Source organism: Leguminivora glycinivorella, chromosome 16, assembly GCF_023078275.1.
Source record: "Leguminivora glycinivorella isolate SPB_JAAS2020 chromosome 16, LegGlyc_1.1, whole genome shotgun sequence".
Classification (NCBI taxonomy): Eukaryota; Metazoa; Arthropoda; class Insecta; order Lepidoptera; family Tortricidae; genus Leguminivora; species Leguminivora glycinivorella.
The window spans coordinates 4627566-4652363 of record NC_062986.1 but is presented as its reverse complement, the minus strand read 5'-3'; the positions used below and the strand labels follow the sequence as shown (position 1 = coordinate 4652363).

Sequence of the window (24798 nt, the reverse complement as noted above, 5' to 3'; positions counted from 1 at the left end):
TACCTACCAGATCGATTTGTAATTCTTAATATTTGTTTTTTAATTATTTAAGACACTTAGTATATCGGAAGAAAACACATCTTACCACCGATAATGTCACCAATAAGGGACCATTCATAAACTACGTACCGTCAACTGCTGCAACATTGCCACGTGAAGAGCGCGGCGTGCGAAGTGTCGCGAGTAAGAGAGAGACAGTGGTAACGGCGGCATTAGTCAAAGGAAGAACATCTTCGCTTTGACACGCCGCCGAGTGAGGTTTGAAGTCAGATTGCACTTAGTAGCTACTCACGAGTAAGATTTTTATTTTAAAGTGACGACTAGGTACCTAAATCGGGTAATTTTTAAATTAGGTATCAAAGTACTTCATTGAATCGTACCTATATAACATAAACTAACTTATAAACAAAAGTTGTAAGTAATTACAACATTTTTTAACAACAGTTTTCATATTTTCGAACGCGCTCTGGCATAAGGGCCCTTTTCTACTAAACTTTGAGCTGAATTTTAATATAGAAAATAGAAATACTTAACGTACACTACTGAAACCAAGCTACAATTGCACGTCTATTCGTATATTTTACTATTTTGCATAAATTCAAAAATCGATAATTTCGAACGATTTTACAAAAACGTCGATATCTCCGTAACTAGAAACCGCCATAAGGGCCCTTTTCTTATGGATTGTCACATATCACTTATCCTTATCTATGTGGATAAAGTGTCCGTCACGCTTTGGCAGTGTAGTATGTCAGAGTGAGAGTGACAGATGTCTTATCCAGGTGGACATGTCAAAACAAATAACATTGGGAAGTGGTTTCACACACCTGTTCAGTAATTATTTTTATTTTTTTAATAACTCGATAACCGTAAGAGTTAAGACGCTAGCTTCTAAGAGAAATTAATTGTATTTGATCTAAAGAACCTTCCCTTAAAGTTAAGGGAATTCAATAAAAACAGGGTGTATATCTCTATCGCTCTTGCGTATTTATTGAGTACTACTAGCTTTTTGCCCGCGGCTTCTCTCGCGTTAGAAAGAGACAAAAAGTAGCCTATGTCACTTTCCATCCTTTCAACTATCTCCACTTGAAAAATCACAACAATCCGTCGCTCCGTTTTGCCGTAAAAGACGGACAAACAAACAGACACACACACTTTCCCATTATAATATTAGTATGGATTCTCTGTCGAGCCTAACTTTCTGCGACGTTTCGGTGGCGTTTCGCGTCGCAGATATGCCATTCGGGCCTGTAGTACTCGTACCGGCGTATGGTAGTTACTTATCAATGAATAATATTTTTTTTAAATAAACATATTTTTCACCACACCAACTGATAAAGGCTATCTTTGCTATTCTAAAACAGATAGCAAAATTGCATTTTATCCACAAGAGTGCAAAGTAATTTCATACAAATTTTAACTTGATGTCTAAAGCTGGGTGTTGGAATTCACGTCTAAATGATGATTTTGAATCATAAACGTTAAATAAATTGAAGTATTTTATTCATTTTGATGTTTTACAGTTCATATTTTCGTAGTTTTGGTGTGGTGAAAAAATTTGTGTTTCACTCGGTGGCAAAGTTTGTTTTACCTTCGTGCCTTGATACCCTCGCAACGCTCAAGATTCCATTTTTGGAACCACTCGCTACGCTCGCGGTTCAATATTGGAATCTTTCGCTTGCTCGGGTAGCAATATTGGCACGTGCGGTTAAACAACAACTTTGCCCCCTTGTAAAACAATTAACTATTGAAAGCTATATATACTCCATGTTTTCCGGAAAGCAAGTAAGAGCAAAAAAGTCCGTTTACATAATAGGCTACTTGACCCTTTTTAACACGCTTTTATTATTTAATAGTACATTACTACAGAGGCCGGGACAAAGGCCTCGCTTCGCTCGGCCGTCTATATGTCTTCGGCCGGCAACCCCATTTCCCGCCGAGGTATGTATAGTGCTTTTCTCAAACATGGTATGAAATAAATAAAGTCTACTGAAAATAGTAACTTTGGATGGCTGTATCTCCTAAACGGTGCGTCGTAGCGCAAAAATAATCGAATTTTCGTTCCCCTTTGATACCCCGTATACGCTTATAAAAAAACAAAAAGTTAAAAAAAATTCAAAAAAAAACGAAAAAAATTTTTTTTGTATGAAAACGCACCCAAAATCAAATATTGTCTAGGGCCCGTACCAGTTGCAGTCGGCACGTCTATAAAGCCCCTTATAGTTTTTTTTTAATTGGCTAAATACCTGGATGTTTAAGACATCAAGTTAAAAATTGTCTGAAATTACTTTGCACTCTTGTGGATAAAATGCAATTTTGCTATCTGTTTTCGAATAACAATGTTGTGTCACAATTATCTGTGTTTGGAAATTAAAAAACCGGCCAAGAGCGTGTCGGGCCACGCTCAGTGTAGGGTTCCGTAGTTTTCCGTATTTTTCTCAAAAACTACTGAACCTATCAAGTTCAAAATAATTTTCCTAGAAAGTCTTTATAAAGTTCTATTTTTGTGATTTTTTTCATATTTTTTAAACATATGGTTCAAAAGTTAGAGGGGGGGGGGGGACGCACTTTTTTTCCTTTAGGAGCGATTATTTCCGAAAATATTAATATTATCAAAAAACTATCTTAGCAAACCCTTATTCATTTTTAAATACCTATCCAACAATATATCATACGTTGGGGTTGGAATGAAAAAAAATATCAGCCCCCACTTTACATGTAGGGGGGGTACCCTAATAAAACATTTTTTTCCATTTTTTATTTTTGCACTTTGTTGGCGTGATTGATGTACATATTGGTACCAAATTTCAGCTTTCTAGTGCTAACGGTTACTGAGATTATCCGCGGACGGACGGACGGACGGACGGACGGACGGACGGACAGACAGACATGGCGAAACTATAAGGGTTCCTAGTTGACTACGAAACCCTAAAAAGAGGACTTTGCCGGCCTTGGCCTGCAAGGTTTGTATGAAATTCCATTATCTATCAATCGTCCTAGCCGCACCTGCAACGTCATACTTCGCTGCCAATTATAAGGCACATAACATCAATATTTCATACCATGTTTGAGAAAAGTCTATTTTATATTATTTATTACTGTCCAAGTAACCGAAAAAAAATTCTACCATATTTTATTACGACTTGAAAACCACTAAAAAACATTTATAAAGTTTACTTTAACTTAATTAGGCAAAAACATCATTAGCAGGGCCCGTAACTTTCATGCCGATGACATCAATTTGACGTCACGCTGCATATAGGATGATTCAAATAATTTTATTGTAATAATTAATCATTATTCATCAATCAATTTAACATGTACCTAAGCATGTAATGACTTCAAAAGTGAGCTTCTTCTTCAGTATGAGTATACGTGAAATAATTAATACCTACTTGATACGTGAAACGATAAAACCGCCTTCAAAAATAAGCGCGTTACAAAACACGGAGAAACTAAAAAGCCAAAAATAATAAACCTTTCAATTCAGATTTCTTATCGTATTGCAATAAGCTAAACATCCAAATTATAAACAAATCAATTATTTTTGTAGTCGGTACCAGACCTGTTCGTCGCCTTGCTATTGCCTGTTTGCCCCACCCAACCATACACAGGCTGGTACCGACTCCAAAAATAATTGATTTGTTTATAATTTGGATGTTTAGCTTATTGCAATACGATAAGAAATCTGAATTGAAAGGTTTATTATTTTTGGCTTTTTAGTTTCTCCGTGTTTTGTAACGCGCTTATTTTTGAAGGCGGTTTTATTTTTTGTTAAAAAGTTTATTTATTTGTTGATTTTTAGTGGTTCCTAGTGATATTATATGTATCAGTCCGAATACATGTACAGTAGTGAAAGCATTATCCTTTAACTCCTAACCATTGAGGAGTTGACCTTCCATCATCAGCTCAGTTGATTTTTAGTGGTTCCTAGTGATAATATATGTATCAGTTCGAATACATGTACAGTAGTGAAAGAATTATCCTTAAACTCCTAACCATTGAGGAGTTGACCGTCCATCATCAGCTCAGCCACATAAAATTATTACCATCAGACGTAAATACTGGTGTACCTTTGAAAAATAGACTAAAAACATTACATAAGCCTATAACATTTGAAGAGTTCCCTCGATTTCTCCAGGATCCCATCATCAGACCCTGACTTGGTGCCAATGGGACCATCTCGGGGTTATACCGGTTCGATCAAAAAAAAAATTTTGAAAATCGGTCCACGATTCTCGGAGATATCGAGTAACATACATACAAAAAAAAAAAAAAAAAACATTCAGTCGAATTGAGAACCTCCTCCTTTTTTGAAGTCGGTTAAAAAGGAAACAATTTTGTTTTGTTTTTATAATTTATTGAAATATGGTAAAAAACTATTTAATAAAAGGTATGTATAAAAAAAACAAAAAATTTAATTTACTATTCACGTAGGTATCAAGTAGGTATTAATTATTTTACATATGAATAGATTAGTATTGAAGTCATGATTAACATGATTGACCTATATGCAGCGTGACGTCAAATTTATTTCATCGGCATGAAAGTTACGGGCCCTGATCATTAGCCATGTTAATCTACAGATTGTCTGCGCATGACGTAAATCGAATTGAGCACAAAATTTTCTGACATTTACGTTATGACTTATAAGGCATAAAGTTCATCATGTCAGTGATTGACTCGGCATTAAGTTAAGTTAGGTTCTATGACGTCACTAAACGTCTGACAGCGTTTTCGGTGGTCAAAGTTAAAATAAATATTACACACATTTTTAACCGAAAATATGTAGCCACCATACACTTTTAATACACAAAATCTATAAAAATTGGTTCCCTATGTCAAATACTACAGCAAACAATCATTTCTTGTGCCAAATTCGATAAGAGTCTAGTAGCCTATTATAGTATGTACAGTTTATAAAGTTGACCTAGAGTCTATACTTTCACCTTTGCATTTACTTAGGCATATTACATTATCTGCCAGATAACTATTAATAACATTTTTCTCGTCTTAGGTGCGATGACACACATAGCCAAAGTTCGTTGCTCAGTGCAATAAACTTTATCACGGTGTAATGCACCTCGCTTGAGGCCGGTGGTGTCTGTCTCCCCGATCACGGTGCCTAGCCAAATGCAAAATGCACAAACGAAATATCGTCATCGTAGCTAGGTGTCTCTATCACTCTTTCGTATTGGCGCGACAGAGCCAGATTGCGTTTCGATTGGCGTCTAGCGTCAACGGATGTCATTTTGGCTACGCCGGCAGGCCGATCAAATGGGTTCGTTATGACTCACTATAATACAGCGCGAGTGCACTGTGGATAGTGTGGACGGATGCCATAGCCTTTGGACACAAAGTTTTTCTTTTCTATATTTTTTTTTTATAGACTGATCGGCAATTAACCAAAGTCACACCTGATGGAAAGTGAAGACAGAGTATTGACGTCTTGCGCCTATTTTGCGTGATATGAGGGGCTGGCTAATCCTGCCATACCAACTCCTCGAGAAATCCTACCAGACCCTGGATGTTGAGTAGGACCCCGGGGAGGTCTCTCGGAGAACCGAGATATTTTGCCCTGTATGGAGCCACCCCGCTGCACTCCAGCACCACGTGAGCAGCTGTTTCCTCTGTCTCCATGCACCCTCGGCACAGGGGACTGTCCGTACCACCTGTTATGTAAAGATGTTTCTTAAATAGTCCATGACCTGTTATGACACTGGTTACCATTCTCGCCGATTCAGTAACTGATAACTTCTTATAGCCTTTTATTCTTGTCCGTGTGATGACCGGTTAAGATTTTCACCACCCACTTTCTTCTCATGGAGTAGAACTAGAAGGCGACTAGGATATGGGTTCAATTGTGTTGTGGACGATGAGTTAGCCACCTGACACTGCAATATCACAATTTCGTTTTCTTGCAATCAATTGATTGCTAAGAGTGTCAATGAAACTTAGCTATTTCATGTGCTTTGCCTACCTACATAATTTCTTATGGTGTTGACAAAGATTGAAAAATTTGACAGGGACTATGGTAAACAGATCGACAAGATATTATTTGCTACTTAAGTTTTAGCGATTTTCGCCGAGATCCGTCGTCGCACCAAGGTGCTAGACGTGGGTTTCGTCATTACCAAACTAAAATGGAGTTGGGCGGGACATGTTGCTAGGCAGAGTGATGGCATATGGACTAAAATGTTAACAGAATGGTGGCCGCTCACAGATGTAAGAAGCGCTAGGCATCCGTTAGCTCGTTGGGTGGACGACATTCGGAAAATTGCGGGTCACAACTGGATGAGACTAGCTCAGGACCGGGACAAGTGGCGTGCTAAATAGAAGAGAGGCCTATGCTCAGCAGTGGGTGATAAAGGGTTGATATGATGAACACGATTAGAAGTTATCGTGTCAAAAACAGATAATCATCGTGTCCAACGGCTAGTATTGGGTTCGTCAAGTGTCGCGTTGCAAATGACCAATGTACCGAGGTAGGTTGCTCAAGGGTTGCTCGGTCAAGAAAACCCCGCGCGCCCAAGCCACGTCTTCATTGACCGTTTGCCGAAATGCTTGCGACGCTTATTCGCTCTGTGTATATACCTGGCTATTGATAATATTTATACTGGTTTCAGGTTAGCCAGTATTTTTCGAGATCACCTATATACAATCACGCCTGTATCCCATAAAGGGGTACTCAAGTTTCAGCGCAGCTCTTGGCAAATAAAGGGTTGCAGTTAAACGAAAATTGTGACATTGGGGGTTGCAGTTAAACGAAAATTGAAAATTGTGACTTCCAGCCTCTCGCCTACGCGGCTATTTTAACCCAAATCCCATTGTCGACTTCTACGACACCCACGGCGGGCAATATTACCTTTATGGTAGAAATTGGAGGCCTTGGTCACTCACATTTCTCTATTAATTTTTCTTTCATAAACGCTATTTATTTATGTACCTATTAGTAGGAAAATATGTGTGCCTTATGACCTCATTCATGAGCTGATTGTTTTTGTTTATTAGCTAGCTTGCTCTTATGCCATACATTATATTCATGACAAACAAAATAAATTGTATCTAATTAGATACATAAGTAATTAAACGTGAGCTTAATGATATTCCTTTAATTATATTCGACCTTATCCAGGATTGCTAGTAAACAAACTAGAGACATACATTACAAAAAACACATTTCTACTTACAATATGAGTAATCCCACTCTGTCTAGAAAAACATGTTTACGGGACAGCATGCCGAATATGTCATTGACAGCCGACGATAACTTCGAATCTTAGGGCGCTTTCACATGTGCCTTGTCTTTCCTTTGATGTTTAGTCTTAACTAAACGAAGAAGACTAACGGGGACAGTCTACCCAATGTGAATACCTCTTTACATCGCAGCGACACTTGCATGTCCACGTAACAGCTTTTTCCCCTCACTAGCTCGGAAACACGTGTTTTGTCCTTTAATACCAGCGGTTAAAAACGCATTTTATCCACTAGTGGGTAAAGTAATTTGACCTTGAATAAAGTCAAATTAACTGCTTTAAAATTTATAAAAGTAGGTGAATCTAATAATAAAGATGATTTACCACCTGTGGAACTACCTGTAAGCAGTGATAAACGCAATTTTTGCGTTGTAGTTTCCTCGCTATAGTGAGGGGAAAAGTTTTGTGTTACACTCGGGTGCAAATGTATTTTACTTCTCGTGTGTTAAAAAACTCGCAAGTTCAGGATTCTATTCTCGAACCACTCGCTTCGCTCGTGGTTCAACTATAGAATCCTTTCACTTGCTCGTTTTTCAATTCCACACTCGGCGTTAAAATACAACTTTGCCCCCTTGTATAACAAATAACTATTATAGTACAGATGGTGTTTTTTTTACGCACTAGTGCGAGAAGTGGTTCATTATATGCCAGGTCGAAACTTCGGAGGCTCATCTGTACTGAAAAACGTCGTACGATACACGTGCGAAAAGGAAATTCGTAACTCGTGTCGATTTAAAACACTCCCTTCGGTCGTGTTTTAACTTATCACCACTCGTTTCGAACTTCCTTTTTTACGCACTTGTATCGTAAAATCGTAATGTACTATTTCGTATTGGAATATACTCGTAATATTTATGTATACATCTTCTTCTTCCTACCCTTATCCCACGTTACGTGGGGTCGGTACAACATGTCTTCCTCTTCCATTCTCAATGTAAAAGTAAAAGTTTATCATCATCATGATCATATTAGCCGAAAGACGTCCACTGCTGGACATAGGCCTCTCCAAAGATTGCCACAATGACCTGTCCTGCGCCACCCGCATCCAGCGAACTTCTGCGACCTTCACCAGAACATCAGTTCACATTGTGGGGGGCCTATATACCCACGCTGCGCCTTCCGGTACGCGGTCACCACTCGAGAACCTTTCCGCCCCAACATTTGCAACCTACCACTAATCCATACTAATATTATAAATGGGAAAGTGTGTGTGTCTGTTTGTTTGTCCGTCTTTCACGGCAAAACGGAGCGACGAATTGACGTGATTTTTTAAGTGGAGATAGTTGAAGGGATGGAAAGTGACATAGGCTACGTTTTGTCTCTTTCTAACGCGAGCAAAGCTGCGGGCAAAAGCTGGTATAAAATAAAGTAAAATTGCCTAATTGTTCTGAACTTTAAAAATATGGAAATCTAGAACTTACGTTAACGCCGACTGCACCGTATTTATTTATAACATCACTAATTAAGCCATTCACAACTAATTAATTGCCTGTTATCGTACATGAACTCCGTCTACGTCTCGTCAACAATTATAAAAGTAAAATAAACGTATACATTCTTAAGTACTTGCATCGTTTTAGAATACAATGGTTGTAGTATTGGAGTCTACCTCAACGATGAGCCGAGAACTGACCTACAGTTTGATGCCTGCCGGTAGTCTAATGGCAATCGACGCCAGACGCCGACAGAAATGCAGTCTGGCTCAGTCGCGCCAATACCCAAGTGCGCTAGAGATAGATAGCTACGAAAGAGATATCAAACGTGAGCGTTTGTATACATTTGGCCACGCACCCTGGGGAGTCGCTGGCCAACTGATCACTACCAATGACCTCTTTCGTACCTAAGTAGCACAATAATATAGCAAAGTTGCTATATTATTGTGCTAACTTTAGATATATCCGGCGCGGATCTTAACCCCGGTGGTATCATTGTGATATCGCTTCCGAAATGGAGATTAACCAGTTGACTTTACATTTATGGTCGTTCTTGGCTGGAAATTACGAGTATTAAACAAAGAAATAAGATTAACGGTTCAGCCACGACATTGGTCTAAGCGCGACAGCGGCGAGCGGTGGCTATACATTGAAGCGAGACACAGCGATGGGACTTTTCATTCGCACGTATGGCTGCCGCTCGCCGCTGCCGCGCTTAGACCAATGTCGTGGCTGGGCCGTAAGGGCCAGTTGCATCAACCACATTAGACAGAGACATCATCGTCACGCAGCAGATGTCTATGGAACATCCTATACAATAAAATTTAACGAAACCTTTAACGGTGACAGACGGTTTGATGCAACCGGCCCTAAATGAATGTTAATATCAATATGTGTTTGTATGTCAATAATGTGTTTGGCACATGACTCGAAGAACATTTTTGGGGGGTTTGTGGTGTCATTTCCTTCCTTTTCGTCCTTGGAACCTTGGACCTAGGAACCACGTTAGGAGATACGTTTTTTTTCCTAAATCATCCACATGATTGTGAAAATATACAAATTATAGTTATTATTTTTTGTTTCAGGCGCCGGACGACCCAGTATGTTTATCTAACTGGCTAAGTGAGTATTTGTTTTTTTTTAAATCGAAAATGATACCTAAGTATCTTTAATATCTTCTAAAAAAACCGGCCTAGAGCGTGTCGGGCCACGCTCAGTGTAGGGTTCCGTAGTTTTCCGTATTTTTCTCAAAAACTACTGAACCTACCAAGTTCAAAATAATTTTCCTAAAAAGTCTTTATAAAGTTCTACTTTTGTAATTTTTTTTTATATTTTTTAAACATATATGATTCAAAAGTTAGACGGGGGGGAACACACTTTTTTTTCCTTTAGGAGTGATTATTTCCGAAAATATTAATATTATCAAACAACGATTTTAGTAAACCCCTATTCATTTTTAAATACCTAACCAACAATATATCACACGTTGTTGGAATGAAAAAAAAAAGTTGAAAAAACCCCCGACCGCGACATAGTAGACCGATTTTCATGAAACATGGCTAAGAACACTCCCGACTTACTCAGCTTTCAGACAAAAAAAATTAAATCCAAATCGGTTCATCCGTTCGGGAGCTACGATGCCACAGACAGACACAGACACAGACAGACAGACAAACAGACAAACAGACAAACAAACAAACAGACAGACAGACACACACACAGACATTATAGACTCAATATTATTATGAACAATAATTTACAACAATAAATTGCTCTGATAATTAGGTTAGATTAAGATCATAATATGTAATGAACTATTCATAAGAGCTTGTAACTAGGCCTACATGAATAAAGATATTTTGAATTGAATTGAATTGAATTGACACGTCAAACTTATAACACACCGTCGTTTTTGCGTCGGGGGTTAAAAAATGAGGAGCTCCAAAACCAACATCAAAACACCTTATCCGTACATATTCTTGCAAATAAATAATTCTTTCTATCTTTCAAAAGTTTGACCTAATAGAAATACGACGAAACATTTTACAGATGGCGCCATCATAGGTTTTACCTGTCAGTCTTACGATTGCTATGTGTGAGGTCCTATAATTGGCTCTGTATTAGTCACTATTATCATAATCAAGCCATACAAGTCGACAACGACATTTCCGTGTAAAATGAATCAGAATTACTTACTGTTGGCATTTTGAATGGAAAGGCCCTTATTAATTACATTTGAACCATAATATTACAATTGAATATTACAACTAATTAGTTAAATATACCACTGTTGTAGGTCCGCCGATGCTACTTGCTCTACCCTCAGAACTCAATATCACAAAGTTGGAGAAAGAAATCTATTATGAAATAACACCTTCAGAATTTCTGCAAGCCGTTGTAATGATTTCTGATGACGAGAGTCATGTAAGTACCTAAAAATCGCACATTATTATCTTAGTAAGATAATAAAAGTACACTGTTTGAAATGAACGGAAAACAACCAGTAGTTTTGAAGATATACGGCAAAATAGTGCTTTCGTTCTTGAATACGGCTCAGACACAGACAATCGATGGAATTAAGACACCTATTACCGACCTTATCTATTTAAATGCATGAAGTAGGTATGCACAAAGAACACAAAAGACGTTAGAAAAGTTGAAAAATTTAATAGACAATCTACCTGGTCGACGGTCTTACCCATGTTTACATTCATGTAAGGACTAAGTGGACGCTCGGAGCGGAGCGTTCGGCGGAGCGTGCAGGGTGCACTGCAGCCTCGACTGAGGACACTTGTATCACTTGTATGAGCTTCAATTGTTTGACATGTACGCCGCACGCCCAATATGATCGTGCTTTATACGTTTCAAATGATTTCCCCATCTATTTATCACATTATTTTCAGGTTGTACAACATCTCCTGATACCACCATCACGCAACGAAAAGGTCTGGTTAAACTGCACTCAAAACTACACATTCTGGACAGCAGCTGTCGTCGACAATGGAACCCATTCTCCTTGGTTGCAGGGTCCAAAGTTACTTGCAAGGAATTCCACCCATAAACATGAGCAAAGGAAAAATTATACTGTCCACGTTGATAGAGATTATAGTGAGATGTTGACATGCAACTGCTCTAATGTTACTTTTGCTTGGAAAATCAATAATGGTAAGGTTCTTCGTTATCCATACTAATATTATAAATGGGAAAGTGTGTGTCTGTTTGTTTGTCCATCTTTCACGGCAAAACGGAGCGATTAATCGACGTGATTTTTGAAGTGGAGATACTCGTAGTTGAAGGGATGGAGAGTGACATAGGCTACTTTTTGTATCTTTCTAAACCCCCACTTCCCTAACATGGGGGGTGGAAGTTTGTATAGAGCATACTGTAATTTTCGAATTTAACGCGAGCGAAGCCGCGGGCTAAAGCTTGTATTCTAAAATTTGCTCACCGCTTGCAAAATTACCTATCAATATTTTTCTTGTAAGATCAAAATTCAAGATCAAGATTTTGATACTTTTCTAGATGCATATTTCAAGGCCATTCTTAAACGCGCATAAGTACCTATTATACCTACATTAAATTTCACTTCTGGCATACAGTTATAGAACATCAAACTATTTTTCAGAATTGGATAGATCCTTCAGAGTAATCAATGACTGTCCTACAACCAACATTCGCACCGAAGAAGTCATTATATCTAAGGTTAGTAAAGTTGTATACCATTTACCTATTTACATCTTAGAAACTAAGACTAAGCATAAAACTTAACCAAGAGGTTTATATTTGTAAATATTAATGTATTAGTTTACAATAACAGCTTCAGATTTCATACTCTACTTTATTCTTTATTTTGTTTTATGTAAATTGTCTCTTTTTTTCTTTACAAATAAAAATAGGTAGGTACCTACAAATATTTGTTCTGTCTAATTATATTCTAATAGAGGAGGTTATCATTTTTTTGAGCATTATTTTTTCGTAATAGCTTTAAAAGTTTTTTTTTTACTCTTCGACCAGCCTGGAGAAACAGAAATGACGTATTCCCAAGCCGTATCCTTGGGGAGCAAATGTTTCTTCACAGTCTCCGGCTGTGGCAAGGGCGGACTTCAGTACGACATAGGTATGAATTATAAATTATACTACTGAATATTCCGATTCTCGTTAGCAATTTACCTACATTAAATTTTCGAAGGCAGACTTTAATCGTCCATAACACATGGATTCATCCTTACTGCAAAGACTTGTGCGATATTCGAGTCAGCAACACTCGATAATCATTACGAGATACAGAACATCCTCTCCTCAAATCATGCTCCAAAACCAGCAAGGTCAATTTTTGTAATTTAAAAGTTGGTGTGGTTTTGATACGACGATCTTGATCATCCGATTATATTGATGATAAATGCTCATCTTAGGTACTCACAGTTTCTCTTCCTTTTACGAGCATCAAGGAGTGTGAGTGAATGTTCAAGGTCGTATCAAAATAAGATCAAAATTGTAACAAATTCAAAGTTGTAACAGATCTGAATCGGGCTTCAGACTTATTGGGTGTATTAATTCAACGCCGAACCACTTTCTCTAGGGAATGAAGTTATCACTTCATCCCCTAGAGAAAGTGGTTCGGCTACTAACTAAATAAGAACTAAAAAAAGATTTTAAATTGATTATTTTTATACTTATTTGTACTAGAACCACAAGCAGTCAAGAACATCACATTGCTTTCTGTTCCCAATGGAGATGCGTGGGACGTTGTCGTCAGCTGGTTGCAGCCGAAACACAGTCCTGACCGATACCGCGTGGAGCTTCAAGTGGGGGAGGAGGAATACAAGGTCAATGTGTCTGGGGTAAGATCCATGAGCAAAAAACTCATCATTTAAACAAAGTCATGCATTTAGACTGGTTTTATTAGCGGACGGGTCCGCGCGACATCATTATAATTATGAGCCTACTGTAGTCCCACTGCTGGGCAAAGGCCTCCCCCTTTTTAGGGTTCCGTAGTTTCGCCATGTCTGTCTGTGTCGTCCGCGGATAATCTGTGACCTTTACTAGACTGCACTAGAAAGCTGAAATTTGGTACCAATATGTATATCAATCACGCCGACAAAGTGGTAAAATAAAAAGTAAAAAAAAAAATGTTTTGTTAGGGTACCCCCCCCCCCCTACATGTGAAGTGGGAACTGATTTTTTTTTCATTCCAACCCCAACGTGTGATATATTGTTGGATAGGTATTTAAAAATGAATAAGGGTTTACTAAAATCGTTTTTTGATAATATTAATATTTTCGGAAATAATCGCTCCTAAAGGGAAAAAAAACTGTGTCCCCCCCCTCTAACTTTTGAACCATATGTTTAAAAAATATGAAAAAAAAATCACAAAAGTAGAACTTTAAGACTTTCTAGGAAAATTGTTTTCAACTTGATAGGTTTAGCAGTTTTTGAGAAAAATACGGAAAACTACGGAACCCTACACTGAGCGTGGCCCGACACGCCTTGGCCGGTTTATTCTTCCATTTTTCTCGATCTTGACCTAAAACTTGGCAGTCTGTCAAAAAGGAGTCCAAGTTATCCCACCATCGCCGGCGAGGTCTGCCGCGCGGATCCTCGGTTTGACAACATCAACTTCATATAAATTCGTCGTGCTGATCGATCCGCGCGGTCGGTCTGCGTGACATTAAAACCAGTCTCAATGAATATAATGAGGATTTAATAAATATGATGTAATATATAATAAATATTTCAAGAATGATTTGTTAGACCTGGACCCCAAAAGCATAAAATTATGTATGTATGTATGTATAAGCTTTATTGTACATAAAGGAAACAAAAGAGACACAGTTACAGAGTCAGTAATATACAATGTAGGCGGACTTATCCCTTAATGGGATCTTAATTATTGTAGTAATTCACCGAATCGCATTTCACCTCGATCTTACATTTCATTTTCTCATTGTGTCTCAATAGTTTTTTTCTAGTAGCTATAAGTTTTAGTCGCAATTCACCTCGATATTTAAATATCGCGTTGTGACTCAATCGGTCTCAAATCTCATGAATTTCCCTTAAATGTTTATTATTGACTCGTATTTACACAAATTTTCCTTCACACAGAAAGCTACAGAAATGACATTCTCCGATGTGATAGACTATGGATTGTACGACTTCAGTGTGTCAATATGCGCTTTCAAGGGCCCAGTCTGTATGCACGAGAGCATCCGCGGGATTTTTCCTCGTAAGTATTAGCAAAGACTCCGTATAGACAGATAAAGTCTAAGAAAGAAACGTACCTCAGTAACCATACTGAAAAAGGCACGGTGACCTAGATGGCATTACGAGATACACGTACGTACATTACCTTTGGGGTACGCTCAGCTAGATGGCGCTAATATTAATATTTGACATTTTAACACATATCGAGCTAAGAATATGGACCAAATTGTCAAAACTGAGGTTCAAAAGTTTTAAGGCTGTGTCGAGAGATGGCAGTCTATGAACTGTGATTACACATTTTACTTCGACGGTAACTCTCTATAATACTCCATCCTCTTTGGTATTTGGTATAGTCTTATCGGTTCTATTAGATTCTTCAAAGTATACAAGGCTAGAGTATACTCATGATTTTTAACCGTTCAAAAGCCTAACTTACTCCTTAAGTAGCAAATAAAATACCTGACAATAAAATTTAAAATTTCAAAAAACCCCAACATAGTGGGCCGATCTCCATCAAACATGGTTAAGAACAGTAAGAACACTCCCGACAAAATCAGCTTTCAAACAAAAATACTAAACCAAAATCGGTTCATCCGTTCGGAAGCTACGATGCCACAGACAGTCAGACACTTCAAACTTATATCACCCCGTCGTTTTTGCGTTGGGGGTGAAAAAAAACAACATCATACGAAGATGGGCGCACTAAGCCCAAAAGCACAATTAGATATTTCAACGGCTATTTCAAATCAGAACGATAAGGGGACGCGTTATTCTAAAGGCCATAGCGCTCCTATACTCCTTCATGCCTTGGAAGACTCGATAAATCTAATGCTTCGCGAATTTGAGTATACCACCAATTTCTTAATCAATTTCTTCTTTATTTGGACATCGCAGGTGGACAGGTGGCCTCTAGCTCAGTGCCGGTACTAGGGTCTCTCCTGGCCGTCCTCTTGTTGGCAACCATGCTATTGAGCGTCGTCGTCTGGCGGCGACGCCGCGTTAATAAGGCGAAACTGCTGTATTTTGAGGTAAGTTTTAAGTGCCATTCACATATTTTTATAGAATACTAGCTTTTTCCCGCGGCTTCGCTCGCATTAAATTCGAAAATTGCGGAAAGCTCCATACAAACTTCCAGTCCCCCATTTTCTCACGTATAATTTTAGTATGGATTTAAGTCTATAAGCGCTTCCGTAGTTTGACACTTTTGCTTCGTGTCAAAAGTAAGCTTTTGAACTGAAACATCAAGTATCTAACTTTATTGCACAGATGCATACAATTAAATAAATAAAATAAATAAATAAATATTATAGGACATTCTTACACAGATTGACTGAGGCCCACGGTAAGCTCAAGAAGGCTTGTGTTGTGGGTACTCAGACAACGATATATATAATATATAAATACTTATATACATATAAAACATCCATGACTCAGGAACAAATATCTGTGCTCATCACACAAATAAATGCCCTTACCGGGATTCGAACCCGGGACCGCGGCGCAGCAGGCTGGGTCACTACTGACTGCGCCAGACCGGTCGTCAAAACAATTGTCCATAAAATAATCAAATCCAATATAAACTTCATTCAGGAGGATCCAGAGGACTTCCCGAAGAAGCTGTTCCCTGAGATAATCAGCGACCTGCCAGTTACCGAAGACAGTTGGGAGATTCTTCCAGAGAAGTTACAGCTACACGAAGTTATAGGCGAGGGCGCTTTCGGTGTGGTGCGGCGGGGGACCCTAATAGCTCCTGGCAAGGCAGTTGCGGTTAAAATGCTAAAAGGTAAAGCCTAAGAAACACTGCATAACTTGCTTTTCATTTGCAAAAAACTTCTAAAGTAACTGATGCCCGAAATAATGAAAGTAATTCGTTAGTCATTTTGTACAAGAATAAAATTGCCGACCGTTGTTCTACTCCAAAAAAACTCGGAAGATTCATCAATTTCATCATCCAGAGAAGATCCGATGGATGCTAAATTCAAACGAGGTTATAAGTTGGAGTACAACCTCAAATCTACTTAATATAAATTATTCACTTTTTATTTTCTCGTTTAACTTGAATTCATAGGATTCACATTGTTCTTTCAGATTACCCATCCAGAGACGAAGTGCGATCTTTCCGCGCCGAGACAGAGTTGATGAAAAGTGTCGGAGCCCACCCTCACGTGGTCAGCCTTGTCGGCTGCTGCAGTGGACGCAGGCCTCTCATAGTTGCTGAGTACTGCAGTCGTGGGGATCTACTCTCCTACTTAAGGTAGGTAAACCGGCAGGAAAATAGACTGCAATGATTTTAAGGAATTACCACCAAGTTAGGAAAATTACTCCGCCTGAGTCTACTTAGGTATTGGCTATCCAACTTTTAACTTGCCAAAGGACTTTGAATGTACTGCACATGTCGTATATACCTAACTGCAACATTATTCCAGGTGCTCATGGGACGTGATGATTTCCAAACGCAACGCCAAATATTGCAACAACAACTTCGAAACCTCCAACTACCGAAACGATCTCTTCAAGCCTCACGAACACTCCAAACTGGTCGTCAATAAAATGTACGACCTCAATGGAGTCTGCAACACTGAGCTGACTTACGTGGACTTGCTGTCTTTCTGCCGTCAGATAGCCATGGGAATGGAATTCTTGGCTTCAAACAGAGTGGTTCACAGAGACTTGGCAGCTAGAAATATTCTTGTAACCAGCGACAGGACTCTGAAGATAGCGGACTTTGGATTGTCCAGAGACATTTATCAGGAGAATCAGTATAAGCAGAAGGGCAACGGAAAGATGCCCGTCAAATGGATGGCTTTGGAGTCTTTGACACACAGGATATATACAACGCAGAGCGATGTGTAAGTACTATTTAGTTGATGAAGGATTATCACTTGCAGTCTAAAAGCCCCTTATTCATAAACGTACTCTAAAGTTGTAAAGTTGTTTTGTCCCTTTCCGACTTATTGGTGTGATAGAAAAGGACAAACGAACTTTATCGGCTTGATAACTTTACAGTACGTTTATGAATAAGGGGGTAAGATCCATCGCGATACTCTTTAGATCTAGTGAGTATTTACTGAATCCGTGTCATATTTTTTCCTGATGCTAAAACCGATTTTTAATTTTTACTCTAACTAAACAAAAACACGATAGCCTATTATGGGCTGTAGATGAGACAGTTAAGAGTTAAGACATCCATCACGCAGTAACACGCTTGTTGCACACGTGGAGATTGAATGCCATTTTGTTTATCAATATTATCATACCCTTGCTGTTCATAAGGTCAAAGATTAGTCTAAATATACGTGTCGTTTCCAAGCATAAAATTCCAATTTGTTGCTTACTTTAAGGACGCTTTGACAGTTTATTCATGCGAAGATACAGTCACCAGCAATAACATGTTGCTCTTCGAAGGCCGCAATCATATATGACACGCTCTTAAGGCCCATAAGATCATGTCAAATATTTTTGGAGCCGTAGAAGATTAACATGTCATTGCTGGTGACTGTACCAAAAGGTTTGGTACTATTGGTCACGACAGAATAGGACCTTTTTCTGGACTTTGACGCGTGACGTGATCAAGTTGTATGTATATCTGCAAATGTTTTAAGGTCTTGGTTTTGCGAGTTCATACTTTTGCTACTTGCTACTCACGAATATTGGTTAACGTATTGAACGCTCAATAAACAATGATCATTGTTTAAACATGCGAAATGTGAAGGCCAGGGTACACAGCCGAATGGCACAAATGCTCACGAAACGCTCACGAAACGAATCGCTCGTAGATTATCTCTATCTCTATCGCTCTTGCGTATTAGCGCGACAGAGCCAGAATAACTTTCACGGCGTTTCGTTTTCGTTTCGCGTCGCAGAAATGCCATTCGGCTACGGCACCAGACACACTTCCTTATGACACACTAACTTTTGCCCGCGGCTTCGCTCGCGTTAGAAAGAGGCAAAAAGTGTGAACAGGCATCTTCTGGGCGAGCTCACTCCATCGTAGGCCACGTCTTTGCCTTTGGCTAGTCTGTGGCCAAGAATAAGCCCATTTATAATAATTAAAAAAAAGTAGCCTATGTCACTCTCCATCCCTTCAACTATATCCACTTAAAAAAATCACGTCAATTTGTCGCTCCGTTTTGCCGTGAAAGACGGACAAACAAACAGACACACACACTTTCCCATTTATAATATTAGTATGGATTTACCCGTATTGACCTTACTTGACAAAGTTGGTAATTTTCCAGCTGGTCATTCGGCGTGGTTCTGTGGGAGGTGGTGACGGTGGGCGGCGCGCCGTACGCTGATGTGGCGGCCGCGCGCTTGCCGCGTCTGCTGCGAGCTGGCTACAGAATGCCGCGGCCCAACGCCTGCAGCAAACAGCTGTGAGTATACCTACTATACCTAGCAATCACTGCGCGAGGGTCACACTTCAAGTCTCACCACAGGTGACAAGTGCGGATGTGGCAGCCGCGTAGATACTGCGTTTGCTGCGAGCTGGCTACAGGATGCCGCGGCCGAACGCCTGCAGCAAACAGCTGTGAGTATACCTACTATACCTAGCAATCACTGCGCGAGGGTCACACTTCAAGTCTCACCACAGGTGACAGGTGGCGATGTGTCAGCCGCACGAATACCGCGCCTGCTGCGCGCTGGCTACAGAATTCCACAGTTGGGCTGCAGCAAAGAACTGTGAGTTAGACTTAGCGATCACTGTGCGAGGGGCTTAACCCTCCACAGGCATACTTCTCAACACAGGTGGCAGGTGGCGATGTGTCAGCCGCGTGGATACCGCGTCTGCTACGCGCTGACTACAGAATACCACAGCCCAACGCCTGCAGCAAACAGCTGTGAGTAGACCGGTCACTGATATGCTATCGAAGTGTTTATGGGGAGGCAAAAACGCAGTAGCTGCCGTTCCTGCTGCGCACCGATAGAGTCCGAACCTGAATACCTTCAGAAAGCAGCTGTAAGTGGGCGCTAGGTGTACGTGAGGAAGACGGTGAGAGGTGATAACGGTGGTAACCAAGCCGTCCTTGTCACGTGATGGTTACAAAATTCCACGTTGCGTTTGCCACGTTGGAACTGTAAGTAAAGTCTCTCTGCGGTCACTCAGTGCACGAATGTGGAGGATGGTAACGGTAGTGGCCACACCTGCTTGTACGAAGCGTCTACCGCGTGCCGCAACCAAACAAAAGCAAACAGATGTAAGTACTTATAGCAGTCACAGGTACGTGTGTGTGGTGATGACGGCAGCGACGAAGCCGTGACGGTTTTACTCTGTCGCAACGTGTAGACGTGTGTTTAGTAAACAGCTGTGAGTACCCAGCTGGTCACTAGTAAAATGTGCCCGAGATTCGATCTGTGTGGCACGAGTTAGGCAAGATTATGAGATGGTGAAATATTGTGACTGCTAAAAAGTCTCGTTGACAATATCCTAGTTGCTAGGTGAATATAATGTTGAATATAAAATTCATTTAATTCTTTTAAAAGTGGGCCATTGTATTTTACCTACATATATACCTACATGTTTATGATTGCAAATTTCTCACGGCTAAACATGTAATAAAATCCTGCTAATCCTGCCCCTAAATGTTTCCATTTCTATATATATAATGCCGTTTTATTCATCCGCTCAGTTTTATATATAAGTACCCGTTTTCAGCTTTTAAGAGAATAAACACTCATTACAATGTAACGTAACATCTCATCCAAAAGTGCTTAAGTTAAACCCACTTGATCCATTTAGTAAATAAACAGTTCTTATCCATTACATCCAGTGTGGATTTGGCAGTTTTGGCACGCGCTAAAATGCTTTGAACAAGACTGAAAACATTAAGATTACGATTTATTGTATAAATACAAAATCGTAGTTTTCTTTACGCATGTCTTTGTGAATATAACTTGCTTATTCAGTTGTTTACACATTAACTGAGATAGATAGTCAATATATGTTATATATGTAGGCTCGTAGCGGAAAAAAAGTTCTTCAAGTAATCTGACACTTATGACCATTATTACTTTAAAATACTTATTAGGTGAGTAATAATTATGTTGACGAACGGAAAGTCGTAATTATTTATAACTAGTTTAGATAATTGTTAATTGCATAAAAATACTATTTTAGAAGCGAGATACCACTCGAAGAAAAATTAACGGCAATTGGATTGAATAGATTGGATATTATCGATATGAAAGTATTTACCCTTGCATTATTTTGCCCCTGCTATGCGAAATAAACAGATTAATTAGAATATGCAAGAAACTAGAGACAAAAAGTATAGCATTCTCATTTAAGTATAAATAAGGGGTTCATATTATGAGCTCTAATCTTCATATAACCACGCAAGTAACAGTAGGAAATTTTGGATTAAAAATGTTTTTGTGTTCAGTTACGACCTGATGCTGGCATGCTGGCAAGCGCGGCCGCGCGACCGACCTACCTTCGCCGAACTACACAGCGAGTTGGACGCCATGTTGCATTGTGCCTGTGCTGAACAATACCTAGCTCTGGACCTGGACATGGAACTCAAGCCTGAAGAACCGAGAAACGTCTATATGAGGATTATGGAGTTTGCAAGGTAATTTCTTTAAGGCCTTTATAGAACTACATTAGTAGATGGCATGATGTACTGAGCTCGTGTCGAACAATACCTAGCGCTGGACCCGGACATGGAACTCAAGCCTGAAGAACCGAGGAGCGTCTTTATGAATGAATGAATGAAATACATTTAAATTAATGAATGAATTTATTTATTTTTCCCCTCACTAGCTCGGAAACACGTGTTTTGTCCTTTAATACCAGCGGGTAAAAACGCATTTTATCCACTAGTGGGTAAAGTAATTTGACCTTGAATAAAATCAAATTAACTGCTTTAAAATTGAAAATCTAGTAATAAAGATGATTTACCAGCGGTGGAACTACTGGAAGCAGTGATAAACGCATATTTTGCGTTGCAGTTTCCTCGCTATAGTGAGGGGAAAAGTTTTGTGTTACACTCGGGTGCAAATGTATTTTACTTCTCGTGTGTTAAAAAACTCGCAAGTTCAGGATTCTATTCTCGAACCACTCGCTTCGCTCGTGGTTCAACTGAAGAATCCTTTCACTTGCTCGTTTTTCAATTCCACACTCGGCGTTAAAATACAACTTTGCCCCCTTGTATAACAAATAACTATTCCCCTCACTAGCTCGGAAACACGTGTTTTGTCCTTTAATACCAGCGGGTAAAAACGCATTTTATCCACTAGTGGGTAAAGTAATTTGACCTTGAATAAAGTCAAATTAACTGCTTCAAAATTGATAAAAGTAGGTGAATCTAGTAATAAAGATGATTTACCACCTGTGGAACTACTGGAAGCAGTGATAAACGCATTTTTTGCGTTGTAGTTTCCTCGCTATAGTGAGGGGAAAAGTTTTGTGTTACACTCGGGTGCAAATGTATTTTACTTCTCGTGTGTTAAAAAACTCGCAAGTTCAGGATTCTATTCTCGAACCACTCGCTTCGCTCGTGGTTCAACTATAGAATCCTTTCACTTGCTCGTTTTTCAATTCCACACTCGGCGTTAAAATACAACTTTGCCCCCTTGTATAACAAATAACTATTATTAGGATCATGGAGCTCGCAAGGTAATTTCTTTAAAGCCTTTATAGAACTACACAGAAGAGTATGTTCCATGCTGGACTGCGCTTGTGCTGAACAATGCCTAATAGCGCTGGACCTGGACATCTAACTCAAGCCTGAAGAACCAAGGAGCGTTTAGGTACATGAGTATCTTGGAGTTCGCAAGTTCTATATATCGTCACTACTTTTAAAAAATCTCGTATCTCACGCTGTTCCTCAAAGTTAAAACGCAGTAAGTCTGTATGCATTCCATACATACTTACTACAATTTTCTTTTCATTGACAGACGAAGATACAAGTTTTTTTAAAAGTAGTGACGATATATCTAAAGCTTTTATTGGTCTACACTGTGAGTTAAAAGGCATGCTTCATTGTAAGTGCTGAATAGTACCTAGATCCGGGCCTGGACATCGAGCTCAAGCCTGAAGAGCAAGAAGCGTCTATTATGGCGTTCAAAAAGTTGGAAATGAGAATTCTTTGAAGCCTTTATAAACTTCCCACTGTTATACTAGCCCAATCACAGATGATGATTCTCGATCTTGCGTTTTCCCAGCTTTTTGATACGGCTGCCTGCAGCTCTTGAAAGTAAGATCACTAACTAAATATTTTTTTCCACAGAGGCAAGCGTCGTTTCGGGTCCGGCTACGCCTCACCGCTGCCTCGAACGCACAGCAACCACTACTCCTCGCCTCCTGCGCCTAACAAACCGCCAAGTATCAGTGTCAGTGTACCGTTGTGTTCTTAAACTCTCAATAGCTACCTACCATCAGAGTCCTTTGTGCTCCTAAACTCTCATTACCGACAGACTCAGAGACAAGCGATGCTTCAGCGGGCTAAGCCACTGCCTCGAACACACAGCAACCATTACTCTTCGCCTCCTGCGCCGAACAAGCTTCGGAGTATCAGTGTCAGTGTACCGCTGTCCCCTTAACTCTCACTAGCTACCATCAGAGACCGTTGTGCTCCTAAACTATCATTACCGACAGAACGCCTTGAACGTACAGCAACCTCTACAGATATTTCCGACAGTTCCACAAATTTCCCACATTCTATACAGCCAGATCATGAGCGGGGAGGTAGGGTCGAGTTGCCAATGGACATTGAGAAAGCAATAGGTCTTACAAATTCCAGGGTGTGAGAGTAAATAAGTATAACGTCCTTCCAATGGTGAACCGTGCCTAGCAAAACTATTTTGGGATGGTATGTAATCGGCGCTTACCTTTAAAGACAGACTATCACCTTTTTAGGGTTCCGTAGTCAACTAGGAACCCTTATAGTTTCGCCATGTCTGTCTGTCCGTCCGTCCGTCCGTCCGTCCGTCCGTCCGTCCGCGGATAATCTCAGTAACCGTAAGCACTAGAAAGCTGAAATTTGGTACCAATATGTATATCAATCACGCCAACAAAGTGCAAAAATAAAAAATTGAAATAAAGGTTTTATTAGGGTACCCCCCCTACATGTAAAGTGGGGGCTGATATTTTTTTTCATTCCAACCCCAACGTGTGATATATTGTTGGATAGGTATTTAAAAATGAATAAAGGTTTATTCAGATCGTTTTTTGATAATATTAATATTTTCGGAAATAATCGCTCCTAAAGGAAAAAAAAGTGCGTCCCCCCCCCTTTAACTTTTGAACCATATGTTTAAAAAATATGAAAAAAATCACAAAAGTAGACCTTTATAAAGACTTTCTAGGAAAATTGTTTTGAACTTGATAGGTTCAGTAGTTTTTGAAAAAAATACGAAAAACTACGGAACCCTACACTGAGCGTGGCCCGACTCGCTCTTGGCCGGTTTTTTAATCTAGAAATTTCAGAATTGTCAGTGTTAGAAATTTTTAATCAAATCAAAGAAAAATCGAGGAACTCTAACCAAAAATAATAATTGTATTAATAGTAAAATGTTTCTCATATAAGTGAAATGTAAATTTCTTTTTGAGAAATAAATGATTCTTTAACCCGAAATTGGGACCATAAATGAAACACTGAAATGAGAAGAAAAAGTGCCTTGTAGGAATATGAACAATGGAGACAGATTTTTGCAAGGAAAAGTATTTTTAATAAAGATAAATGTACTTGTACCCAAACTATTCTACGGTACCACGCGGTAACTACATTTTGCCTTTACCGTACCAAACGCGTTTTTATGTAGATATATACTGACTTTTGTATTATTGAAGTAATTATTTTATGATTAAAACCGACGAGATATTTTTAAGTAGGAGTTACCGGATCCGCTGACGTTAAATTGTGTTGAACCTCTTCGCTACCACCTTAATTAGTGTTTTTCCTTCG

The 24798-nt window shown here is 39.3% G+C and overlaps 1 protein-coding gene across 1 annotated transcript in view; it reads left to right on the top strand.

Moving 5' to 3' along the window:
- Positions 1-23742, top strand: part of LOC125235000 (tyrosine-protein kinase receptor torso-like) — a 33741-nt gene extending 9999 nt beyond the window's left edge. Inside the window, exons 2-15 of the mRNA XM_048141449.1 lie at positions 9775-9811; positions 10986-11113; positions 11593-11854; positions 12315-12391; positions 12704-12806; positions 13376-13530; positions 14792-14912; positions 15785-15918; positions 16481-16673; positions 16979-17144; positions 17317-17739; positions 19129-19266; positions 21274-21462; positions 23122-23742. Coding sequence (XP_047997406.1) covers positions 9775-9811; positions 10986-11113; positions 11593-11854; positions 12315-12391; positions 12704-12806; positions 13376-13530; positions 14792-14912; positions 15785-15918; positions 16481-16673; positions 16979-17144; positions 17317-17739; positions 19129-19266; positions 21274-21462; positions 23122-23248 — 2253 coding nt within the window. The 3' untranslated portion in view covers positions 23249-23742. The remainder of the gene's footprint in view (positions 1-9774; positions 9812-10985; positions 11114-11592; positions 11855-12314; positions 12392-12703; positions 12807-13375; positions 13531-14791; positions 14913-15784; positions 15919-16480; positions 16674-16978; positions 17145-17316; positions 17740-19128; positions 19267-21273; positions 21463-23121) is intronic.
- Positions 23743-24798: the final 1056 nt, after the last annotated feature.